The 22768-nt window shown below is 34.4% G+C and overlaps 2 protein-coding genes across 3 annotated transcripts; one reads left to right on the plus strand and one right to left on the minus strand.

Moving 5' to 3' along the window:
* Positions 1 to 4460: 4460 nt before the first annotated feature.
* Positions 4461 to 13600, minus strand: LOC128674785 (serine protease Hayan-like). Of its 2 annotated transcripts, XM_053753679.1 has the most exons (10): positions 13187 to 13600; positions 13028 to 13106; positions 12184 to 12278; positions 11776 to 11826; positions 11165 to 11256; positions 10569 to 10678; positions 9894 to 10037; positions 9488 to 9603; positions 8796 to 8953; positions 4461 to 7431 (listed from the first exon to the last, which is right to left on the minus strand). In XM_053753679.1, exons 1-10 carry the CDS (start codon positions 13245 to 13247, stop codon positions 7267 to 7269), a joined length of 1071 nt encoding a protein of 356 aa, XP_053609654.1. In that variant the 5' UTR covers positions 13248 to 13600; the 3' UTR covers positions 4461 to 7266. The 2 variants fall into 2 exon arrangements, with proteins under 2 accessions (XP_053609654.1, XP_053609655.1); XM_053753680.1 differs by lacking the exons at positions 13028 to 13106; positions 13187 to 13600 and adding an exon at positions 12877 to 12897.
* Positions 13601 to 14542: 942 nt separating this feature from the next.
* LOC128674714 (basic helix-loop-helix ARNT-like protein 1) lies at positions 14543 to 22751 on the plus strand. Its single transcript, XM_053753545.2, has one exon. The coding sequence runs from the start codon at positions 14876 to 14878 to the stop codon at positions 16439 to 16441; it is 1566 nt and encodes a 521-aa protein (XP_053609520.1). The 5' UTR covers positions 14543 to 14875; the 3' UTR covers positions 16442 to 22751.
* Positions 22752 to 22768: the final 17 nt, after the last annotated feature.

Raw genomic sequence — 22768 nt, forward strand, 5'->3', positions numbered from 1 at the left:
TGACAATCGTGTCGTGTTCTATCACGGATTTCCATAAGGAGTGCCCAGGTCTCAAGACAAATTTACCCATCAATGGTAGTTTGAAATTTATACATAATGAGGTAAATGTAAGTAAGAATCAACATACATACATATAATCAGTCCTTGGACAAATGATCTGTTTGTTTATATGACACCTGATCTGAAAGAATGTGTTCCTTAATTAATGACTATTGAACTTATAAGTGAAAGCACGTAATTAAGTCGAATAAAAACCGGCCTGAAAAATAGTATGAAATCCATTGTTCCCTTAGGGAATTATTATAACCCGGTCGAACGAAATAAATTGTACATACAAGACATTTACATCAATATTATTAACAGCAATGAGTATTCTTTTTTTTAAAATATGTATTTTTAATGCAGACAGACGACGACCTCGGTGGCGCAGTGGTAAAGTTCTAGCCACTGAACCGAGAGGTCCTGGGTTCGATCCCCGGTCGGATCATGATGGAAAATGATCTTTTTCTGATTGATCCGGGTCTTGGATGTTTATCTATATATGTATTTGTTATGAAATATAGTATCGTTGAGTTTTGGTATCCCATAACACAAGTCTCGAACTTACTTTGGGGCTAGCTCAATCTGTGTGATTTGTCCTAATATATTTATTTATTTATTTATTTATTTATTTATTTATTTAGACTGGTAAAAAATATGATTCGACTTTTTAAAAATACGAATAAATAACTATAGGTACTGTAAATGTGAATATTTGATGAACGTTGTTATAATTCTGTAGGTATGTGTTAGACATTGTGTTTTATTATATTATTTTTATTATCGTCGTAGGCAGGTGTCGTTTAAAGCAATATGTATCACTCAATCAAGTACGATGGAGAGTTGTGAAACTCGTGTGTCTGCGGCCCTTTACTGACGTCTCGGGTCACAACGACACCCTCGTTAGAATCTGTGACTTTCATTTCTCGGTGAACAATGTACTATTATAACCTTAGTAAACGAAATACATAAGCAAAATATTTATAGGTACCTATTAAAAGTCCTATTATCCATACCTATACCTATTACAATATTGTGTCTATAGGGGCGTAAATCAATAGTAAGAGTATTGAATATTACTAGCTGTTGATCGCATCTCCGCCCGCGCTAGTCTCGGGTCATTAACAAAAATCTCTTCAAGATTTCATCAAAATCGGTACAGCGAGGAATGGACCCGTGAATGCATGATGGATAGATAACTAACTTGCATTTATAATTTTAGCATGAGTGTGACATCTCTATTTCTTGTTCCCTAAATTCGGGTAACGGCATAATGTTACGTATGGCAACATTGACTGGGGAATGAACCACGTATTAAAAATACGGCGAAGGCGCGCGGCGGCGGCGGCGCGGCTTTAATTGCGGAAGGTGCGGGGAGGGAGGAGGGGAGGGCAGCCCAATCTACATGCGCGCGGTCGTCCTTGAACTCGCGTGCGGAGCCCTTCTGTTATCTAGCGAAATGAAACCATTTTTTATAATTTTACACGAGTAATAATGGCAGGATACTTTTACAGCTTTACTTTTTTGCGTGTGATTTCACCATAGGAATAACACTCTTATATCTTCTTATAGATGGCGACTAAGAAATACAGCCAATTCGAAATTGAAAGGTTTTTCGGTTCACCCTGAGTTTCGCGACATCACATAAAATGCTAAAAAATCACATGACAGTTTCATATTTCTACACTACACTTGGCAAAATATTTCATTTTCTTGAATTAAAAAAAGTTAAGAATAGAAGTTCAAAATAGACATAGGCCTGCCTTAGATTCCGAATCGAAATAAATACTAAATAGAAAGTACGAAAGTAAATAATAGAAAGTACGAGTATCTCCTACAGAAATAAGAGTAGAACGTACCTATATAATTACACACCATCATAGGTCTACATCAGGTGTTCCAGATCTTCGATTTTTATATCTCAACAGAAAATGCTCATCAGGCTGAAAAACTTTTGTTAAGGTGTCATTTCTATATTTCCTATAGTTTAGCTGTACCATCATTGTTCTCAATCAGGTGTTCCAGTTTTTAAAATCATTTATACCCATGTTGCCCAGGCTTAATAGCTATATAACAACAAAAAAAGTTTCATTCAAATCTGTCCAGTAGTTCCGAAAATTAGCGTGTATAAACAGACACAGATTTTTTTAAAATTTTTACTCTGTTATCTTTTTACTATGTCTCTATCGCATAATTTTGTTTTTATGTATATTTATTCAATCAGAAAATACAGAAAAAAAATCTACTGTTTTATAATATATATTGGTAATATTGATAGTACTAAAGTCTAAACGGCGCTATCAGATATAGAGAAGGTAGATTGTGCCTAGGAGACGTCCGCTAACAATGGATATTTCAAAATTCCATCCCTAAGGGGGTGAAATAGTTTGTATGAAACTTCGTCATTTTTTATTTAAATTTGTACCTGGTAAAAATAATAATATCGACGGTTGCAAGGATATTTGGTTCAAGCGACATTTTTTTCGATATTGAGTTAACATATTTGGAATCAGCGAACTATTTTCTACCGTTTGAACTTCAAATTTTTGGCGTTTGACTCACTCGCAAATTAGGTGTCATTTTGGCGGTGATTAATTGAAACGACGAAAGATTTGGATAAAGTAGTCCTGTCACTTAAACAGTCTTGACTTTTCTCATATTTTTGTATCAAGGCTCATGGATTACATTGCTTCATACTATTTAGAATATCAGAGGCGCTTGCGCCAATTTGTCTTCTCGCTTTTTATAAGATACTATCTTTTGCCCGTGGTTTCGCTCGCGTGATTTTCATAGCAAAATCTCAGTAATTTTTTTATCACGTACTCTGTAAGACTCGTAATCATATATTTAAATTCCCATTTTTTCTCATCTTTAGTGCAATTTCCAGTTTCCCGCTACGTGTCTCGTCCCCCAACTTGTCCAATCCCGCTTCCTGCTATGTAATGTACCGTTTCCTACATATTGTGCCATCATGTATTTTGCAATGTGTCTTTTAACCAAGTGTTTTTTATTAACCACAAACTAAAAATTTTTGTAATTTTTTTTGTATTTACTTAGGTACTTTACTGTTATTTGCTACAAAAAGTACCTAACTGTGCCAACTTTCAGCTTTTTATCTTGAAAAATGTATCTTTCACCTACTTTTGAAGGTTGAGGGTTAATTTTCAGAAAAATCTGAAACACGTATTCATTAATTTGTTATAAACAACCAAAATCCAAATTTTCAAGTCAGTAACTTCAACGGACTTTCATATTAACAGATTTTCACCCCTTTTTCTTTCTACAAAATTTTAAAGTAAATCGCCTCCGTGGATTGTTATTTTCATTTTCCTATAGGACCCTCCTCATTTTTCGGGATGAAATGTCTATAAGATGTTAACCCGGGATTCCGAGGTATTTTTGATTCATTATTAGTTTTTCAATTATCCTACGGGAACCTGACCATTTACCGGGATGAAATGTATCTAAGATGTTAGCCCAAATTTCAGGCAAATCGGTCCAGTAGATTTCGACTGATGCGCATTCAGACAGACAAAATTTTACAAAACTATATTTTCGTTATCTATATCAGTAACTAAGTATATTCCATGAAGAATTTAAAAAAATGTAATGTACAAATTTGGCTTTTTCAATGTTCAATTTATATGTATGTATTGATTGATATGTATTGACACTCGGGTAAAACCATAATGAAATAGTTGCTTATGTCACTCTTGAAGGTTTCGTCTATCTCTGTGCCAAATTTCATCGAAATCGGCCCAGTAGTTTTTGACTTTATCCATTACAAACAAAAAAAAACAAAAATACAAATCAATAAGTACTATGTTGTAAAGAGAAAACTATATTATTAGGATTAATTAGTATTGAATTGATGGATATCATTTTGTTTTTTGTTTTATTTAAAAATTAACCCTGGAAGGGTTAATAAGGGTTAATGAAAATTACATCCATATAAATTTAAAATAGGTGTTGCAAGTTTGTAGAACTTGAAGTATCGTTGCTTTTGAACGACTGTACCTAGAAATATGAAATTCAGCAGGAAGCAGGACGACTAGAAAAACATCACCTAAGAAAGATTTTTTTTAAAATTCCATTCGAAAGAGAGTGAAATAGGGGTAACAATTTGTACGGAATTTCATCATTTTTAAAGTAAACATACTTGAAATTTTAGGTAAAAACTGGTGATTAATAAAACGCATTAAAATATAATAATGCAATAACTAGATTTTGAAAATTGCATATCTAGGGGAATGATGTAGGGGTGGAAATTTATACGAAACTTATTATTTTTGAAGAGAGGTCCATGAAATGTTCGGCACCCGTTACGGGAGGCGGGAATGGGACACGTAGCGGGAAAAGACATAGGACAATTTGTAGGAAACAGGACAGGACAAGTTTCGGAACGAGACACGTAGCGGAAATAAAGAAAGATAATATTTTTATTCGACCAAAAAATTACATAAACTATTGATGAACAAAACAGACTATTAGACTGTGTGAAGGCTGGCCGGGGCATGTGATCGTGCTCGAGAATAGGCTCATCCCCCGCTCCCTATCCTCTCGTGGATGTCGTTCAGTCAACAGCACATCAAGTTATCTAGCATGAACCTCTATGACGCTGCAATAGCGGCAAATTTGCAATGAATTTGGGTAGGTTGATATGCTGTTGACTGTACGAGGCGAATATCTAACTAGTTGAAGTAGTCACATAATCACTTGAGTGAAATAAACACTTCTGTACGGTTACATACACGTGTTGATTTAGGTATGTAAATATATACCACAGACTTATATACATAAATCGATGAATTTCATAATATTTTATCAAAACTCAGAAAAATGTTCTGTAATGACCATAGATAAAAGAAATTGGTAATGACATATTTACTTAAATCTGTAGAAATAAAAAGAACACACTGATCATAATTTTATTATTCACATGCATTCTTAATTTAATTATTTTCTAATGTATGTACCTAATAGATAAAAAATATAAACTTACTCACAAACACTTTTACAAATATGTTTTTATGGAACGTTTTTATTTACGATCGATTCGATTTTATTATTATATAAATATATAGCAATATAGTGGAAGTACATAAATTTCTACTTCTAACTTGTACTTCCACCACTAAATACATTACATAGGTACAAAGCATTTCTACATGCACTAATGTAGACTACCAGTCTTTCAAAAAAACTGCTAGCCGAATACTATCTTATTAAACCGGCTCCAGGCTATCGTTTGGACGAACTTTTTAACTAGGACAGTAGCAGACGAGAAGGAATGAACATTACGCAGTTTGTAGCGCTTTTATTTACCGCAATGGAAAACCAGCAATGTATGCAGAATCGCGGCGAACTTTTCCGCGATGGTGCGGAGCCGGCATTACATGTTGCGCTGAGGTTATTGTAGATGCGAATGAATGCAGACGTATGTAGACATTTCGTCGCAAAAAAGTACATATCAAAATGACCTCTAAATAAATAAATGTTCATTATTTATCGAGCGTGATATTGCTAACACTGGCGTCAGTCGTATTTAAGACGCCTAAATACGTCTACACCGAGTGAAAATTAGTCGCTACACATTATGCCAGCTCCACACTGTCGCCGAACTCTCAGAAACATGCATACGCTATAGATTTGTAATTTCGATTAATATTACTCTGTACCTACTTATGCGAATAAAAAAAATGGTGTGGTTTTTTTTAAAATTGAGTACGACACATGACAAAATGTTTTTTTTATGTTGTCACTGCACCTTCAGTCAACAGCTTTAAGAACAGATTGGAGAAAATCTCCTAACTTCAAGACACGTACGCATCAGCTTAATGAGCTGCTAGTGTGTTATAAAATAAAAATAAATAAAATAATAAAATAAATGCTATTTTCGCCATACTTGTACACAAACAAGCAAAATTAGATGAAATTGTATATATAAACATATAATTGAGAGATTACCTACTTACGTGTCGTCTAGAGAGCTTTGACTAGTAATGTCGTTTGATTACGCTTTTATAACAATAATAGACCTAATTGTGGTTGTATTTCAAATATGTACGTGACAAAGGCACAGGATGCGTGCGTTCATCAACGGGCGACGCGATACTATCTTCTATTGCCCGATGTTCCCGCACTTTGTATAGATATCTTTCCACGCACCCGTGGTGGTTACATGTTCTGAATGTTATTCACTGTTAAAAATGCTGTCGACTGTTAAAGATGCTATTAACTGTCAGATCAGTGGATAAGCATGTTATATGACTGTGGTAGAACGGTAACCACCATGTGTTTGGGAAATAAAACCATCGAAAAATAATCATTTATTTGGTCGTTCATACTAAAAATACATAGGTATTCATACTATTTACATACTAATTATAACTATAAATGATCTCAAATAACATGTATATGTAACTAATATTATAAACGTGAAAGTAAGTTTGTTTCTTTGTTACGTCTTTATGCGGTATTTATTGTTTCCGTGGGATTTGCGAAAACCCTGTAGTCGTACAGGTAGATATAGGTGGCGCTAAATGCACGTTTTATAACTTTGCAATAAAAACACTAGATGGTGTTGTGTATATTTTAAATGCGCTATGGAAAACTTATTCCAACTATCCCAATAAAAAAAACTGTACCCGAGATCATTTAAGCGGGCGAAGCGGCGGGTAAACAGCTAGTTTTCTATAAAACAAACTGAAAGGAAATTAAAACGTAAATGCTACTACTACTATTAACATTTTGGCCGTTTTCGGTTTAGTAGACTGTGACTACATCTTTGCTTCCTTTATCTAGTGTAGAATAATTCGGAACGAGTTTTTTTTTAGTTTTCGGTAATAAACAAAATAAGACCTTAACCATTTTTTTTCTAATTTTGCATAGTTGTAGTTTGAAGCACGGAGAAGGACATTAATAAACACAATTTCTCTGGGTGGGAGCGGTGTTGCTTATAAATGCCGGTGCACACTAACTGCGTAACGTGTACGCTTTTTGTATGAGATGGAAGTGCACGCGTCTATGTAATTCCATAGAAAAAAACGCACGCGCAATCGATGCGAAATCGGTGTGCACAGGCTTAAAATCTTGTACGACTTTAAAGGGGCACACCGTAGTATTGCATGGATTAAATGTGACGTGCCAATAGATGTGCACGCGGAATCAACGTCAGCGGTACGCGCCCGCTTATACAAACTCGTACTGGTCCGGGCCGACTGGTCGCTAGTTGGGCCAGACTTGTCGCTCGATCCAGTCGAGGTAGTGGTGCAGCCGCGTGTAGACGCCGGGCTGCGCCGAGCCGCAGCCGCGGCCGAACGACGTCACGCCCACCAGCCGGTACTGCGCGTCGCGCGCCGGCGGCAGCTGCAGTGGCCCACCGGAATCACCCTACAATAGAACAACGACAATAGGCTAGTTAACTAATTTTTACTTTGATTAATATTGAAGGCCCTTATATCATTAGAAACACCAGTGAAAAAAATACTGTGATAATGACAATACTTTCAAAGATATGACAAAAATAAAATCACACATTTTTTGACTCGTCCAAACGCTCCACACTAAATGACATGTAAGAGTGACGTCACTACGTGCTAAAATGTTCGCTAAGAAAGCTATTTTTGTTCGACAGCTACATTAAATATTACGTTTATGGTAATTACTTCTTAATCAAAGTTGTTACAAAATTTTTGTTTTTTATAATGGTTAAATTTATTTTTATAATTTCATGTTTTGGAAAATGGAATCCTTTCCAATCAACTTTAAATCTTCATATTAAGATCCAGCTGCATTGTTGCAGTCTATGAATTATCATAATGATCCAAAATATATCTATTTCATCTAGTTTATATATTTTTTACAATTCTCTGACCTTGTCAACAACCCTATTATGAACATAAGTATGAAAAACTGTTGATTTCCCAAATAGGCGTTTTGTTATTATAGACCTCTAGATAGTTAGACGTTTTGCTACCTAAGCAGATTGCTCATTAGACGTTTCGCTTTGTTGGACGTTTTGCTACTTAGACTTTCTGATCGGGAGGGGAAAAAACTACATAGACAACGAGCTTTCGCTCGCGTGATTTACCACGGAAGCAATTATATTTCCCTATGTCCTTATTATCCTTATATATTTCCTTATGTCCTTCTCCGTACTTCAAACTATACTTGGGTAAGCAAAATTTCAAGAAGATTGATTGAGTAAATAGAGTGTGAAGAGGTGACACAATATTAGTTATGTCATACTTTTATTATTTCAATTATAGTTTAAGGCTTCGCTTACTTAGGGGTTACCTGTAATGATAGTTGTAACTGAAATAATAAATAAATAATCATCAATAAGATGCTATACTGGATCATAGACGGGTTTACGCCAAGTATTTGCCCAAATACTGGGCGTAAACACATGTAACTGGACTCATGGCTGAAGGTCGTAGTCATTACGTGGAATGAAAAACACACAACGACTTTCTTGGCACTATGAATTAAATGGTTTGCCATTGCCTTCTCCATTGCACACACGAGTTAATAATCAACAAGTGTGCAGATTTCCTCACGATGTTTTTCCTTCACCGGAAGCAAGTGGTGGTCCATGAAAACTACTATACAAGAGTCAGATTGGTATACAATCTCATGTGCCACAAGTGGGATTCGAACCTGGGACCTATCGATCTACAGGCGGGCGTCTCAACCACGACACCACCACCGTTTCAATATCGATGAAGATATATCTAGGTACAATGCAATCAGACCTGGCAGGAGTCGTGCAAGCCATTGGGGTCGCCGGCACACAGCTGGCCGCTGGCGATGCCGCTCGGCAGCTTCCGCCAGTTGGCGTAAGACTCGCTACATTTGCTGCGCCCTACCACGGTCACGTTCGTCTTTAGAAGCACGTTGCTGCGGACGTTGCCTGAAATTACGATATTAATTCAATTTTATTTTATATTAAAATTAGTTAATTTTAAGATTCGGTAAAACGGTAACGTAATACTAAGATTCCGCTGTCCAGCCGTTAATTCTGTGTGTCACTAGGCTGTCTCTCATGAACTGATAGTTGAAATTTTACAAATGATTTATTTCTGTCGTCGCTATAATAACAAATACTAAAAACCAGAACGAAAAAATTTTCAGGAGGCTCCCATACAACAGACATATATTTTTTTGTCGTTTTACAGAATAAGTTACGATACCCATCATCTATGTTTAGATATTCACCGACAAATCGTTCCATACAAATTCATTAAGAATTCTTATGGAAATATTCTATTATAGTAAAAAATCGAAGATCTCGAACATCTGATATGGAACACAAAGAGACCCAGCTACACACTACATATATATATAGAAATGACGTCTTATCAAAAGTAACAAACATATTCACTTACGTATTTATAATACACAGGAGTCATAGAGGCATCAGCTAGTAGAATAATAAATAACTTACGAGATGTGCTAGTACGACCCCATCCCGTGATAGTGAGGGGCACTGTGGGATCTTCATTTGCAGTGTAGAGACACACTGCGTTCACATCGCTCGATACCTTCACTGGCCGCTCCAACCTGTTATTGGAAAAACCTCTAAAATGCGAGTTTTTACCTAACCAGAATTTAAAAAATAAAAGTAAGGCAAAAATGTAAGAGAAAAAAAAAACACTTTAAATTTCAATCAGACCAACAAGTAGGCAAAGTTCATTTTTGGTTCAAAAAAATTCTCGATAGGTAAAACGACTAGTAAGTGATACTTATTATTTACAAAAAGATCGTGGTGCTGACGTTGTAAAATTAACTCAAGCTTTAAAAAAACTTCTACAGTTCCACTTATTCTTACAACAATGAAATAGTGAGTATACCTCAACAGAGCTACATCGTGGTATTTCTCCCTTCGTTTGTAGTCCGGATGGATTATTATTTCTTCGATTCGGATGTCAGATTTGTCATTCCACTCACTGCTGCCAATTTCTACTACTCCTGCCCGTATTATGCTTGGTTTTATTCTGGTAATTAAAAAATAATATATATTAAATAGGTTGATTATTTAGTTCCCTAGTGTATGCGACTAATTGCCACTGCCAGGCGATTGGATTAAAATTTGAACACACTCATTTTATAAAGGGAGAGTGAGTGAGAAGGTTGATTTTTTTGTTTTTGCTCAACTATATCAACTGCCAGTTAACTGTTTAAAATGTAAGTAAGTGTACTTAGTATTTATAATGGAAATATCATAACTTAATTACAACTTTCTAAAAACTGAACTGAGATTGCTCTATAGAGAGAATTGACAGGCGATGGGGAGACATTTGCCCAACAGTGGGACAATAGAAGTTAATACAAAAATCATCTTTATATTTGACCAAATTATGGTTTTAAGGCATAAAGATAGATCGCTCCGACGTCCGCCGTGGTTTTGATGTTCATCGACGGATAACGCAGAAATCATATGGTGAATCAACGTACGTCGAAGTACGTCAATTTCGAAACCTATGGAAACTAGACTAGACAACGTAGCATCGAAGCCGGGTTCTTACTTGTCTAAAGTGTCAACACAATGAGCAGCGGTGATCACGAAAGTGGTAGACACCAGCGCCCCGCCGCAATCGAATATATACCCTTCGCCTCGATCGAAACCCAACGCCACCTGTGGATGGAACATGGAGATCAAGAAAGCTACTAGTCACTAGACTATAATACTAATATCCGGGAGGGGTAGGGACCCCCAAGCGGTTCCCTCGAGAGGGGGAACCTATGCAATAGAAAGAACATCACCCTGGAGCCCAATCAATCTTTTAAGGCCAGACGTAAAAATTGTTGGCTCCATTTTCGTGCCGTCTGTCACTTCTGGCCCTAAATAAAAGCATAGCGGATAGATGTACTTCGATCACGCTTTGACGGCTAAAAGCGGCCACTGGGCCGATTTTGATGAAATTTCGAAAAAGTATAGATGAAATCCAAAACGTAAACGAACGCGGGCGGAGCTGCGGGCAACGGCTAGTACTTATACATAAACTTGTAACATACACAATATTTTCACTATAAACACTTCTTCTCTAAAGCAAAAATTGTGCGCTAAAGAAAAAATAAGGAAAATTAATGGAATTTATTAAGGAAAATAATACTTATTTACCATGTGTGGGAATTCCCCAGGTGTTGCTATATCGCCGCCTATAATGTGCAGGTCTAAAGGTGTTATAGTTGATTTGATGATTTTCTCACATTCTGTAAAAAATATTATATGATTTATTAGCGGAGTTCAAGATTTTTATTACACATTAAATTAACCACAGATTTTGCGAATTATTGAGAACTATTACGGCTCAAACATTATCAGCTTATCTGACTTTGAATGAAGGTGTGCGTTACAGGATACCGATACCATCGAAATAATAATATAGTGCATAGTTCATTGCTGTTTAATGCGGTCTTTTTTACCTCTGACGACAAGTATAACGTGTCTGTATGTCTGTCCGTAGCATCGCAGCAGCTAAACGGCTGAACCAATTTTGATAAAGTTGTTTTTAATTTAAATGTAAATTTAATCGAGTGCTTTTAGCTATGATGATAGATGTCATGTATATAAAAAACCAAAGTTTACAGAACCCGCAGTGTACAAATCTTAATATGACTTGATTGGTTTGTTTAATTAAAGAAATCTTAAAAAATGATTTGCTTTCAAATGAGGTTTTTGCCGAGCAGTAGTTAAAAAAATATTAAGTAAATAAAAAAGCAAAGATTTACCTCTATCTGCTTTCCTTAGAGATACACTAGGAGTGTCTGAAGTACCTATTCCTGTAAATTAAGAAAATTTAAATTATTTACTATTTAGGTCTCAGACTACTTTCTCAGTGAAAATTAACTTTGAATAGCAAAAAAACGGAGGTAACTATTATAGCTTTTTCTTAGAGTATAAAACTCTATGTTCCCTATTTAAAAGTAATTTTAAAACTGAAAATATAAAAGCTAAAGGTTGGTGCACACCTAATGTGTCAGGAATACTTTGCAGCACACAATGTTGAGCGGCCCTGTACCTAAAACGCTATAGTATGTAATATGTGCAGTGTGTAATATGTAGCAATAATTGCTGCATATGAAATGCATTAAGTGTGCATTAGCCTTAAATTTTTACTGTAGAAATAAATACATTACCAAATTTGTCAGTAGTTCGAGGACAACAAACAATTTCATTGTCACCTAAAAATCCACACCTTTCAAACTTGTCATAAATCTTGTTCTTGACAGACCTATAAAATAATGTTTTTATTATAGTAGTGCCTCATTACATTTTCAGGACATGGACTGAACGTGATCTAACTTAAGATTTTCAGATGGTTGACCGTGGAGTGTGGTACTGCCCTAGATTAGGACCATTATATAACATTCCATAGATGTTGTAAGAGGCGACTAAAGGACATTACCAAGGAGGGTTGACACAGAGCCATATCTTCAAAATTGTATGGTGTTCATTTTTATTTCATGCTGACAATCTATGCAGTATCACAACTCCAAATGTCACTGGAAACACACAGAGGGAGGATGGTCACTTCAGCTTTCAAACCCTCTTGGTTGTAAGGCATTGTTACTAAAATTATTTATATAAAATGGGAATAAAATGTACTTATGTTTATTTATTATATCATTTCATCATTTGAAAAACAATATTTCCTTATTTGTCAATGAGTTACCTAAAGCTGTGAAATTCTTGTCAATATTGTTAAGTAATGAAAACTTGTTTATAAAATTGTCTTATCTAAATAATGACACTAATAATAATAAAATAATATCCATTTGCAAAGGTTATAAAGGGTAGGCATTTTTTTTGTAAAGTAAAAATATACACACATAAATTATAATATAATTAAGCCACCCATTAGCCATACTATTTATTTCTTGATATTTGTTTTGAGAAGAATCAATAAAATAAGAGCTTCATCAACAATTATTATTTTAGACTACATCCGAGATATTGATACAAAAACAGATTATAACTGACCTTATTGCCACTTCGCAATCAGTAATTAAAGTGCAAACACCCTCTGATAACTGGCCATTTGGTTCGCAATCATCGCCAACTAGAAACAATTTTGTTACTTAACCACATTGATTCATTAAATTCAAAATTATATATAGAATAGGACTTCTTATAGCTCACCATCTGCAATAATGAAATAAGTAAATAATAAAACGCACAGAATAAAATATTTCAACCACATCTTCACAATAGGTTTGGAGCAAGTAAATTTTTCAAATGAAGATATTTTTTGTTTTCTAATCGTTTTCTTGTACGTTTATTAAACTTTCTAAGATTTCGTCGGTTGGTACACTACTAATGACTAGACACAGATACACAATACCGACTTGATGATTCCATTTCATACAAACCGGTAGTTCATTATACTTGTTTACTCCATCATCTATGATCTTACAAGATAAAAGACAAGAACAAGAAAAGTTTGTATTATTTTTATCGAATGTGATGAGTCGACTAGCAAAAAAAAACTTTTGTTGTGTTTCGTGTTTGTTTGAGGCAGTTGAAGCAAAGTTTGATGTTTAATTTTTGACGGGCGGGGTAACGAGGTGAACTTTTGTAGTTCTGTTTGTCATACAGACAGATTTGACGTTGACGTTTTGAATGTTGAGTTCGAAGGGAATTACTTTACACAGTGACAACGCAAGTGTAGGTGGAGGCCATGGATATTACACAAAGCTCAGCGCAGATGGCGTTACTGGTACAACAAACTAAACTAAGGTTGTGTACCCTATTATACCTATATATTACCTTACATTGCCGATGGAGGCAAAAGCGCCAATTTTTAATATTGTTGCAGATTCACGACCAAAAATACCTTCTACGCAATCGCGGTGCGAGTTTAAAGGAAAAAGGAAGGATTTAGTGCATTATCCTAAAAATAATAACACTATTTTAGGTTATGTTCTGCATTATTTGGTCAACTGTGGTCATAAACTGATATAAACTCTTCTGAACTGATATAGACGATCTTCAGTCAAAATCAACTGAAGATCTTAGCTGTATTAAGTCCATATTTTAATAAGTCTTCATGTCTAAAGTGTTCCGAGCTTCTTTTCGACCGTTTACTGGCTCGAAAATTTTACAGCGTGAGGCGTATTCCATAGTTTTCGAAGTTTTTTTATCTTATGGAAAACGATTTTTCCCAATATTTCGGCACCCGAATATGCTACATTGTTATATATTTTCATAAACGAATACTTACATAATGAAAGGATTAATAAAGTACTCTAAAATAAACGTTTTAATCGACATAGTAAAAGGCGGCAAAGCTTTGTGTACTTAACATACAGAGCTGTACTCTGGCGGGATAAATGTGCAGTAGGTAATTCTCCCTATTCCATGGTGGAGACGTTGTATCTTTAGCATATTTACCAATCTTTTTAAACTATTATTTCTACATTGTCTATTGTTTATGGCTGTATGGGCTTAGATCCCTTTGACATTCCATATGGATAAACGAAACCAAAAAAAAGTCTATGATTTAGTTTTTCTTTGCAATTTGTGATGTGCGGTAGTATTTTGAGAAAACAACATGCAAAATGTTTTATTCATTCAATTTAAATAATACTTATTGAGTTCGTATTTAGTTGTAACAAAGTAAGAGTAATTTATACACACAATTTGCTGAAATATACAGCTGCTAGCTATATGACATTGTCAATGTTTGTGTTCGTCGAGTTGCGAACCTTCCTCACATCTCAACAAATTGTCAATAAAAATGTGTGCGAAATTTTGTACGGTGTACATTAAATATTGTAGTTATGAATTATAGATAAATACGTGTTCCGTGAAAATAATGTGAATATTGCCATGGCATCTCCTAGTGGAATTGGTAGGGCCGGTGTACATGCAACTATGGCTGGCCAATTGTCCTCTACAAATCAAGCTAACTTCGGCATGTCAGTAGCAGTACAGCCGTCGTCTGCGTTGGTGTATGATCTCCATGCCGCAGGTTGCAGTGACTCTTCATCAGAATCGCACTCCCCAGAAATGCCTTCAGCCAAAGCAAGCGATCGTGAGTCTCGTATCATAGCTGAAAAACAACGTCGTAGCCAGTACAACGCCCAGATTTCTCAGATTACTGGACTATTAACAGATATAGTTCACTCCCAACGTAAAGTGGACAAAACAAGTGTTTTAAGGCTTGCAGCTAATAAACTTCGTAATGAGCATGTATTTGGTGATTCTATAACATGTGGACATATCGAGACATGGTCTTCAGCATTTGTTAAATATTTTGATCTATTCGATGGGATCATGTTGGCTGTTACCTGTCGGGGCCGTATATTTCTTGTGTCTCCCAATGTACAGGAAAAGTTGGGATACTGTCATATTGACTTGTTAGGTCAAGATCTTTACAATTATGTTCATCATGAAGACAAAAATATTCTTAAAGAGCATATTTACCCACCAGAGCTGCGTAGTGGATGTGACAGGAAGCTTCTTGAGGAACACCATAATTTCCATATCCGCATTATGAGAGCTGGTGCAAAGTCAGATCCTCCTAGGTATGAGCAATGTAGATTAGATGGTGTTTTAAGACGATCTGACAGAGCCACTACAAATGCTATACAAGATGAGCAAACAATAAGGAGACAAAGAGTGAGGCACAATCGCACATTTTCTTCAAGCGGAAATGACATGGTTTTTATTGGCATGATTCACATACAGTCAAATGCCCTTCCTGCTAGGATATTGCCTCCAACAGCATATACAGAGTATTGGACCCGGCATCTCATAGATGGTCGCATCGTGCAGTGTGATCAGAGCATATCTCTGGCTGCTGGTTACATGACAGAAGAAGTCACTGGTACTTCTGCATTTGTTTTTATGCATAAAGACGATGTTCGTTGGGTGATCTGTGTCCTGAGGCAAATGTATGACCAGAGCAGGGAGTTTGGTGAGTCTTACTACAGGTTAATGTCACGGTCTGGCCATTTCATTTATATGAGAACTAGAGGTTTCCTTGAAATTGACAAGGACACAAAAAAAGTACAGAGTTTTGTGTGTGTGAACAGTGTGATTGGAGAGGATTATGGGCGCAGAATGATGGAAGAAATGAAAAGAAAGTATTCAGTCATAGTAGATATGGCTAACCAGCAAACTGAGATACCAGCTATCGATGAAGCACCTGTGGAGCATCCTAAAAGACTGGAGAGGATAGTCATGCATTTGGTAGAGCCCTCATCTAAAAATGCTGAAGAGCTGAAGCTTGTTGCTCCATCCAAAGAGACAATAATAACTGCCATTAAAAATAGTGAACGAGTTGTACAGGAGACTGGTATTAGGTTTGACTCACGTAAACGAAAAAAAGATGATGACTTGAACTGTGAACATTTGAAGAGACACAGTGGAATGCAAGAGTTTGAATACTAGTTTGTTGTTTTTGTGTCATTGTTACTGTATATGTATAAAAAACATGATGCATTGTGGTAAAACAGAGACAACTCTCTTCGCATGTTCCCTGAAGTGTTAGGGTTTGTGATGTGATATATAGTAGAGTTCAGCATAAAAATTAAATCTTTAAGTCAAGGGCAACCTGCCAGTCTTAACCCTCCTTGGAAATGCTATTGAAGCCTATCAGCTGCCAATATGAAGTTTTCCTATTCAAGGGTGAAATAATAAGCCCAATACAGTGTGGTAATGGAGATAAGCCAATGGTGGGTACAGGTAGGTATGTTATTTTGAAATTAATCCAAACCAAATGTCATCAATATTATAGAAAAATCTGTATCAAAATGCTCCCCCCAATCATATTCCCAAAGGCTCAAAGGTACCACATTTACCACCTACATATTGCTTTTCCTCTTTAAACTATGGACAGCCTTTAAACCAGGCACCATCTGGAGCAGTACTTAGTCATTGCCATGGCACCTTGAACACCGTTCTATTGAGATAGAATGAAAGTATTTCACTTCTGAGCACTATGGTCCAGCAGTATAATTATATTTTTTGCAATAATTACTGACAAAAATTTATTTATATAAATATTTCTGTTGCATCGTGTGTTATGGCTTTTCTAAAACCTACATGTACTGGTTGATGTTTCATTTGAACCACAATGCTTTCTAGGATTTTTTACAGTAACATCATAATTAACATATATAAACTTGTGATTTTGTTTTCCTAATAACTATTAGATAATAAATGTGGTTACTAATTAAGTAGATAGGTATATATAATATTTGACCAAATAATGATTGTATTTGAAATTGGGTTATTCTTTTGGTAAAACTACCTAACAAGTTAAATTTATTTGTATAAATAAAGGTTTCTGTATTAAATTATAGGTACTGTAATATGTAAAATAAGTAAAGCTACATAAATAGGATTTGTAATAAAAAATACATTTATAGTAAATAGGTAACTAAACTTTTATCTCGAATTAAAAAAATAATAAGGATCAATTGCGTAATTTCATTTTTCGATTTTATATATATGACACTTTTGTTTTAAATCTTGAACATGAAGATAAAACTGCTGTGCTACTAAATGATATAATTGTTATTGAGGAAACACAAGCTTTATACATAATCTTATAATACCTGCCTATCTGTCAACTAGTCAACTTAATGTACTTGAGTTTTGGAGAAGGAAATTTACATTAATACGTAAAAGTTTAAACTTGAGATTTTATCAAAAAGTTTCTAAATGTAAATAGGGAATATGCATGTATGTTTTATATTTTTTAAGTGATAATTTACATGATGTAAAAATATTTCATGTATAATACAATTATTTAATTATACTAGTTGTTCGCCGCGAACTTAGACCTCGCGAACACATTTTTACTATTTCAAAAACGACTTAACCGATTTTGTTGCCCAACGAACTTAAAAATTCTATTGACAGATCCTACATACCTCATCAAAATTACACCAACAACGGTTCGAAAGTTGTCGCGTTACAAACTTACATACAAAATATGTATTTTTGCCCCCAGTTGATTTGAAGATTAAGGTAAAAAATAATTCCTTCGTCTAAAATTTGTAAAAAATAAATAGTTTTAAATAGTAGGTAGGCTATTATGAATTTGCTTGCTTGCTTTTTAAACGGGCGCCATTTTGGCGCTCTTGACGAGACCGGACGCGACGTCAAAAGTCTATGATGTATACTCTCAACTGCAGAAGTTTTGGACGGTAATTTAATAATATTTTGTTTTATACGTCAATTATATAATGCAACCATGTAAAAAACCGACTTTTAAATGCTGAATCGTATTAATGGTGGTTGACATTATACATTCTAACGTCAGGACTCGTTTCGAATGGTAAACTACTTTTGGTCAAATTTTCCGACCATTAGCTTTGAGTTTCATCGGATTTAAATTTGACGCGTGCCTTTTTCGATAATTATTTTATTATTCAACACTAAATTATGGTAACACGTAACACTACAGAAATAAATATTGTAGTATGTAAATTTCATGATTAAAAAGTTTTTCTATTTTTTCTAATTTAGTTGTAATAAATGGCTAAAGTCGTTGCATATAACAAATTATGAGCGTTCTGCTCTAGCTATTATAATAATTAACAACAACAAAAGTATTGCGTTGCTTGAATGCCGTTTTCCATTTCATTTATTTATTTACTAGCTTTTGCCCGCGGCTTCGCCTGCCTTTATCTCGTACGTTCGAAGTTTCGAAGAAACTTATCGCGATGAAACCTATACCAGATTTTAATTTAGAGTTAGACCATCTGGTATAAGACTGCAAAAACCACATCAAGTAGTTTTTGCGTGATGCGAACAAACATACAGACAGACAAAAGTAAAAAAAAAAATTGTTTTGCCTTCGCCCGCTTACAGTTTTATCATATTATATATGTACATAGTTTACATAGTTTATTTCTTAGTGTTCTATTCACTCTCAGTGTTCTATGCACTGTTCCTCTATATTTCCCATCGGACATGTCAAACAGAAACGGAAACACAGAAACTGCTATATCTAAATTACTGCTTTTTGATCGACTCAATTATGAAATAAAATTATGTTTTAAAATCCTGATCTTTGGACTTGGTGACCTTAAGATTCTTAACTCTCGAATTTTGATCATATTGTTAGGTGTTCACACTGGTATGTTTTCGTAATAATATCAAACTTTAGATCAATCCAATTTATTCATATAATCCAAGATTTAAACCAATCTATTCCCGTTAATGACACGATTGCATCACATTATGGAAAATAACAAATGTGAATTATAGTTGTGAACAAAGCTACAAGTTCATACTCATTCTTGATTTTAATAAGTATATTTTTTCAAATTAATCATTTGTGCCAAATGTATGATAGATAAAAATTTACGCTAAATCATTTAACATAAGTACAATGGCTATGTAAATAATACTAAGTATGACCAGATGGGCCTGATGAAAAAGCAGCTTTGCTATTAAGCTAACCTGATGTTCCATGTCGTGATATTTTATTAATTTAGAATGGAGTTCTTACTTTGGCGAAATTTCTCCCATAGGCTTGCGTTCAGGGCTTGTGTTCAGTAAGCAGGGCTAAAGTAAGGTGGCTGTACGACAGCTTCATTCGGATGATCAGGCTGACTGATCGGGTCACATATGTGGTGTCGAATAACCCCGAAGCGTAGCACATGCGTAGCACGTTGTGGCGTAAACATTTCAGCGTGGTACACTAGGGCGAAAACTTATTGAAGCGACACTCACCAAGTCGAATGAAACCGCAGCGATGCACGTTGTGGCGAAGTTATAACACGAAGTCGACGACATCGAATTCGACACCACGTATGGGACCCGACTGATCAGCTTGTTAAATTTTTGACGTATGGAAATTATACAACTGCGACATTTAAATTGGCGCCCAACTTAAACTTTGTAAATACTTCTATCCTATTTTATATTAGGTAAAAAGTTGCTCATGCTATTGGTATAATGGTGTACAAATTTAAAACACAATTTTCCATAAATGACAATTTAATATGTAGATAATTAATTGTATTAAAGGGCCAAAATTATTAAATAGCTTAAAATGTATTGAGATCTGTTTTGTATATTTTATCGATATTTGCCATTATTGTAATTAGGTTAAAGTTTGTGGTCTAGGTATATTAGATTTAATATTATATTGTGAATTGATTTTTAGACGTGATATCCATTTTATATTTGTTGAAAACACTCATGTGCTGTGATTCAGCAGGTATGATGACTGAACAAATTTTAATGCTATTTTACTATTGTATATGTTAACTATACAAGATATTCACCTCTTGCTAAAATTACACATGGCCTATATATAATAGGTACCTTAAAGCATTTTGGATTGAAGCAAATTCTTTCACTTAAAACAATATTTTCTAAATAAATACAAAATAGGGAACTTCCCTGGTATAGTTTTCAGAGTTAATTGTTCATCACCTATAATTATATACCTAAGTAGGTATATAAGGGTAAAATAACATTCTCTTCATTTATGATTGTGATCCTAATGAAACTATTCAGCAGCTTCTTCAGCTTTATGTTAAAATAATAACTATCACCATCATAAGCTAGGTGTTTTTTGTATATATTTAAACTATGTAATTTACGACATGAAAACAAATGTTTAAAATTAAGACTGATTTAAATTACAATATTAATAATTTTCAAACACAATATATAATTTCTTTCCCAATTAGTTCTGCAACTGCTCATATCTATGTAAATAAAAGATGTAGGTATTTGTACTGTTCATTTGCTTAGGCACCTAATCTAAATAGGTTAATAAATTCAATAATAAATAACTTGCAAGATGTTGCAATGAAAATGTCAATTGATTGGAAATTGAGTGTATAATGGCGCTAAAATAAAATGTAGTATGGTATGTATTAAGGTGGGTTTATACCGAGAATTATGGGAATTATAAGGTATGAAAATATATGTACACATGTAAATGTAAATTTAATGCAATGTACAATTATGTAATAATTTGACAAAATTAAAAAATGTAATTATCAATTAAACTAAAACCACCGTTCAAGCCAATTTTCATAGTTACCTAAATTATGAGTTAGTTAAACTGGAAAACAAATCGATGAATCGAGGTAGATTGATGTTAAGAGGTATTTAACAGTACCTATGCACGCTTTTCGGGTACTTATTTTTTACAAATAAGTGACATTAAATATACCTAATATTTTATGTAAAACTTCAGAAAAGAAGTTGACAATCCAGGACTTTTTTTGTACGTAAGACCCGCTTTGTGGTCTTCACTTTTGACATTTGACCTACATTTGATTGGTTTTGGTTTTATTATTTGTTAGCCAGATGAAGTTTGGAACTTAGAATCCATTGTAAATTCGATTGTATAAATTACGTACCCATGTTAAGAACGCTATTGTTATTCGTTAATGAGAAAAAATCTTTTGACTGGTCGCTAAAATGGTTTGGTAATGATGTAATGAAACTTATTTTGCGTTTTTATGGTAATTTTTCAGGGTAGGACCAATGTGAGCAAGATGAAACGAAATACTTGTTTTGAAACAAGTTTCTAATAGCACATCAGGGTAATATTTTTTAAGGCAACTATTGCTTATAGAATATCATAATGTGCAATGTCCATTTGATGTGATTGTGAAGCATGATGAAAAACGTCGTAATCGAAAAGTAACTTTCATCTTTTTATGGATTCATCTTAACTTTTACAAAATCATTTATTGACGTATCAGAAAACTTCACCATCAACTTTCATTAATATAATTGTCTAATCGAATAAACAACAACAAGGAGATGATTTTATAACATCCTAAATCCAGACTGCAAAGTTTTCACGTATTGTTGCGAATTTAAAATTTCTAATTTCACATATATGTAAGTAAATATTATTTGATTTATGAACTATCTACAAATATAGTTTTTTAGGAATAAGTATCCATATTTTTTTTCTTTCTTGCTTATTCCTCCTGGGGTCGGTCCTCGTTATTTAGGCACCAGGATTTTCAGTCCCTGGTTGTCCATGTATTGAATTTGGCAGTATATCTTTTGGAACGATTGTCCACAATGTCCACATGACCGCCGTCTACGAGTCTACCTTTGTCGTTATTTTATTTGCATATTTCGTGGTAGGCTTCTGGACCATTGTGACAGCACATTTCTCGTCTCTTCTCATTTTATTCTCACACGTCTTTTTTCACTGGAAGCAACCTTGAACGAGCTTCTGACATCTTTATTCTTATTCACGTGTGTTGCTAAATAAATGGGAGTGTAACAACTAACAACGTCTTTACTACTAAGAGGTATGAAATTTTAAGATAAAAATTAAAATGTAATAAAATGAAACCAATCTACCTTTATCTAAACATATAATCCTTTTGTAGTCTAAGAAAATCTAATAAAATTCTTACTGAAGCCTACCCCCGGACGGAACATTAAATAAATCGACATATTTTTTTGAATGAATGTAACGGTTGTGATAAAATATCTTTATGATGGATTGATTGAAATTTTTTGTACATATGTAGTCTTAAGTCGCTGTGAATTGTCTATGTTAAGATACATTTAATGTGTTGTTGTGTATCCCTGCACATTATGAATCAATGACTTGATTATTATTTCAAATCTAAAAACGAAGCTATCAATTTGTTCTATTGTGGAACTTTTGTTCGAAGAAGAATGACGTAACATTACATACACGAATGTAACATTACATTGATATTATTTGATGTAATAAAAAATGTTCAAAGAACTTCATTTTTATTTAAT

Source organism: Plodia interpunctella, chromosome 13 (assembly GCF_027563975.2).
Source record: "Plodia interpunctella isolate USDA-ARS_2022_Savannah chromosome 13, ilPloInte3.2, whole genome shotgun sequence".
Lineage (NCBI taxonomy): Eukaryota > Metazoa > Arthropoda > Insecta > Lepidoptera > Pyralidae > Plodia > Plodia interpunctella.

What these genes read in the sequence shown, in the direction of transcription:
- LOC128674714 (XM_053753545.2), top strand. Translation starts at nt 14,876, where the DNA reads ATGGCATCTCCTAGTGGAATTGGTAGGGCCGGTGTACATGCAACTATG.
- LOC128674785 (XM_053753679.1), bottom strand. Translation starts at nt 13,247, where the DNA reads ATGTGGTTGAAATATTTTATTCTGTGCGTTTTATTATTTACTTATTTC. An exon ending in TTATTTCATTATTGCAGATG is followed by an intron (nt 13,107 to 13,186) that starts GTGAGCTATAAG and finishes AATTGTTTCTAG; the next exon opens with TTGGCGATGATTGCGAACCA. An exon ending in GCTTGCACGACTCCTGCCAG is followed by an intron (nt 7,432 to 8,795) that starts GTCTGATTGCAT and finishes GTTCTATTGTAG; the next exon opens with GGTGATTCCGGTGGGCCACT.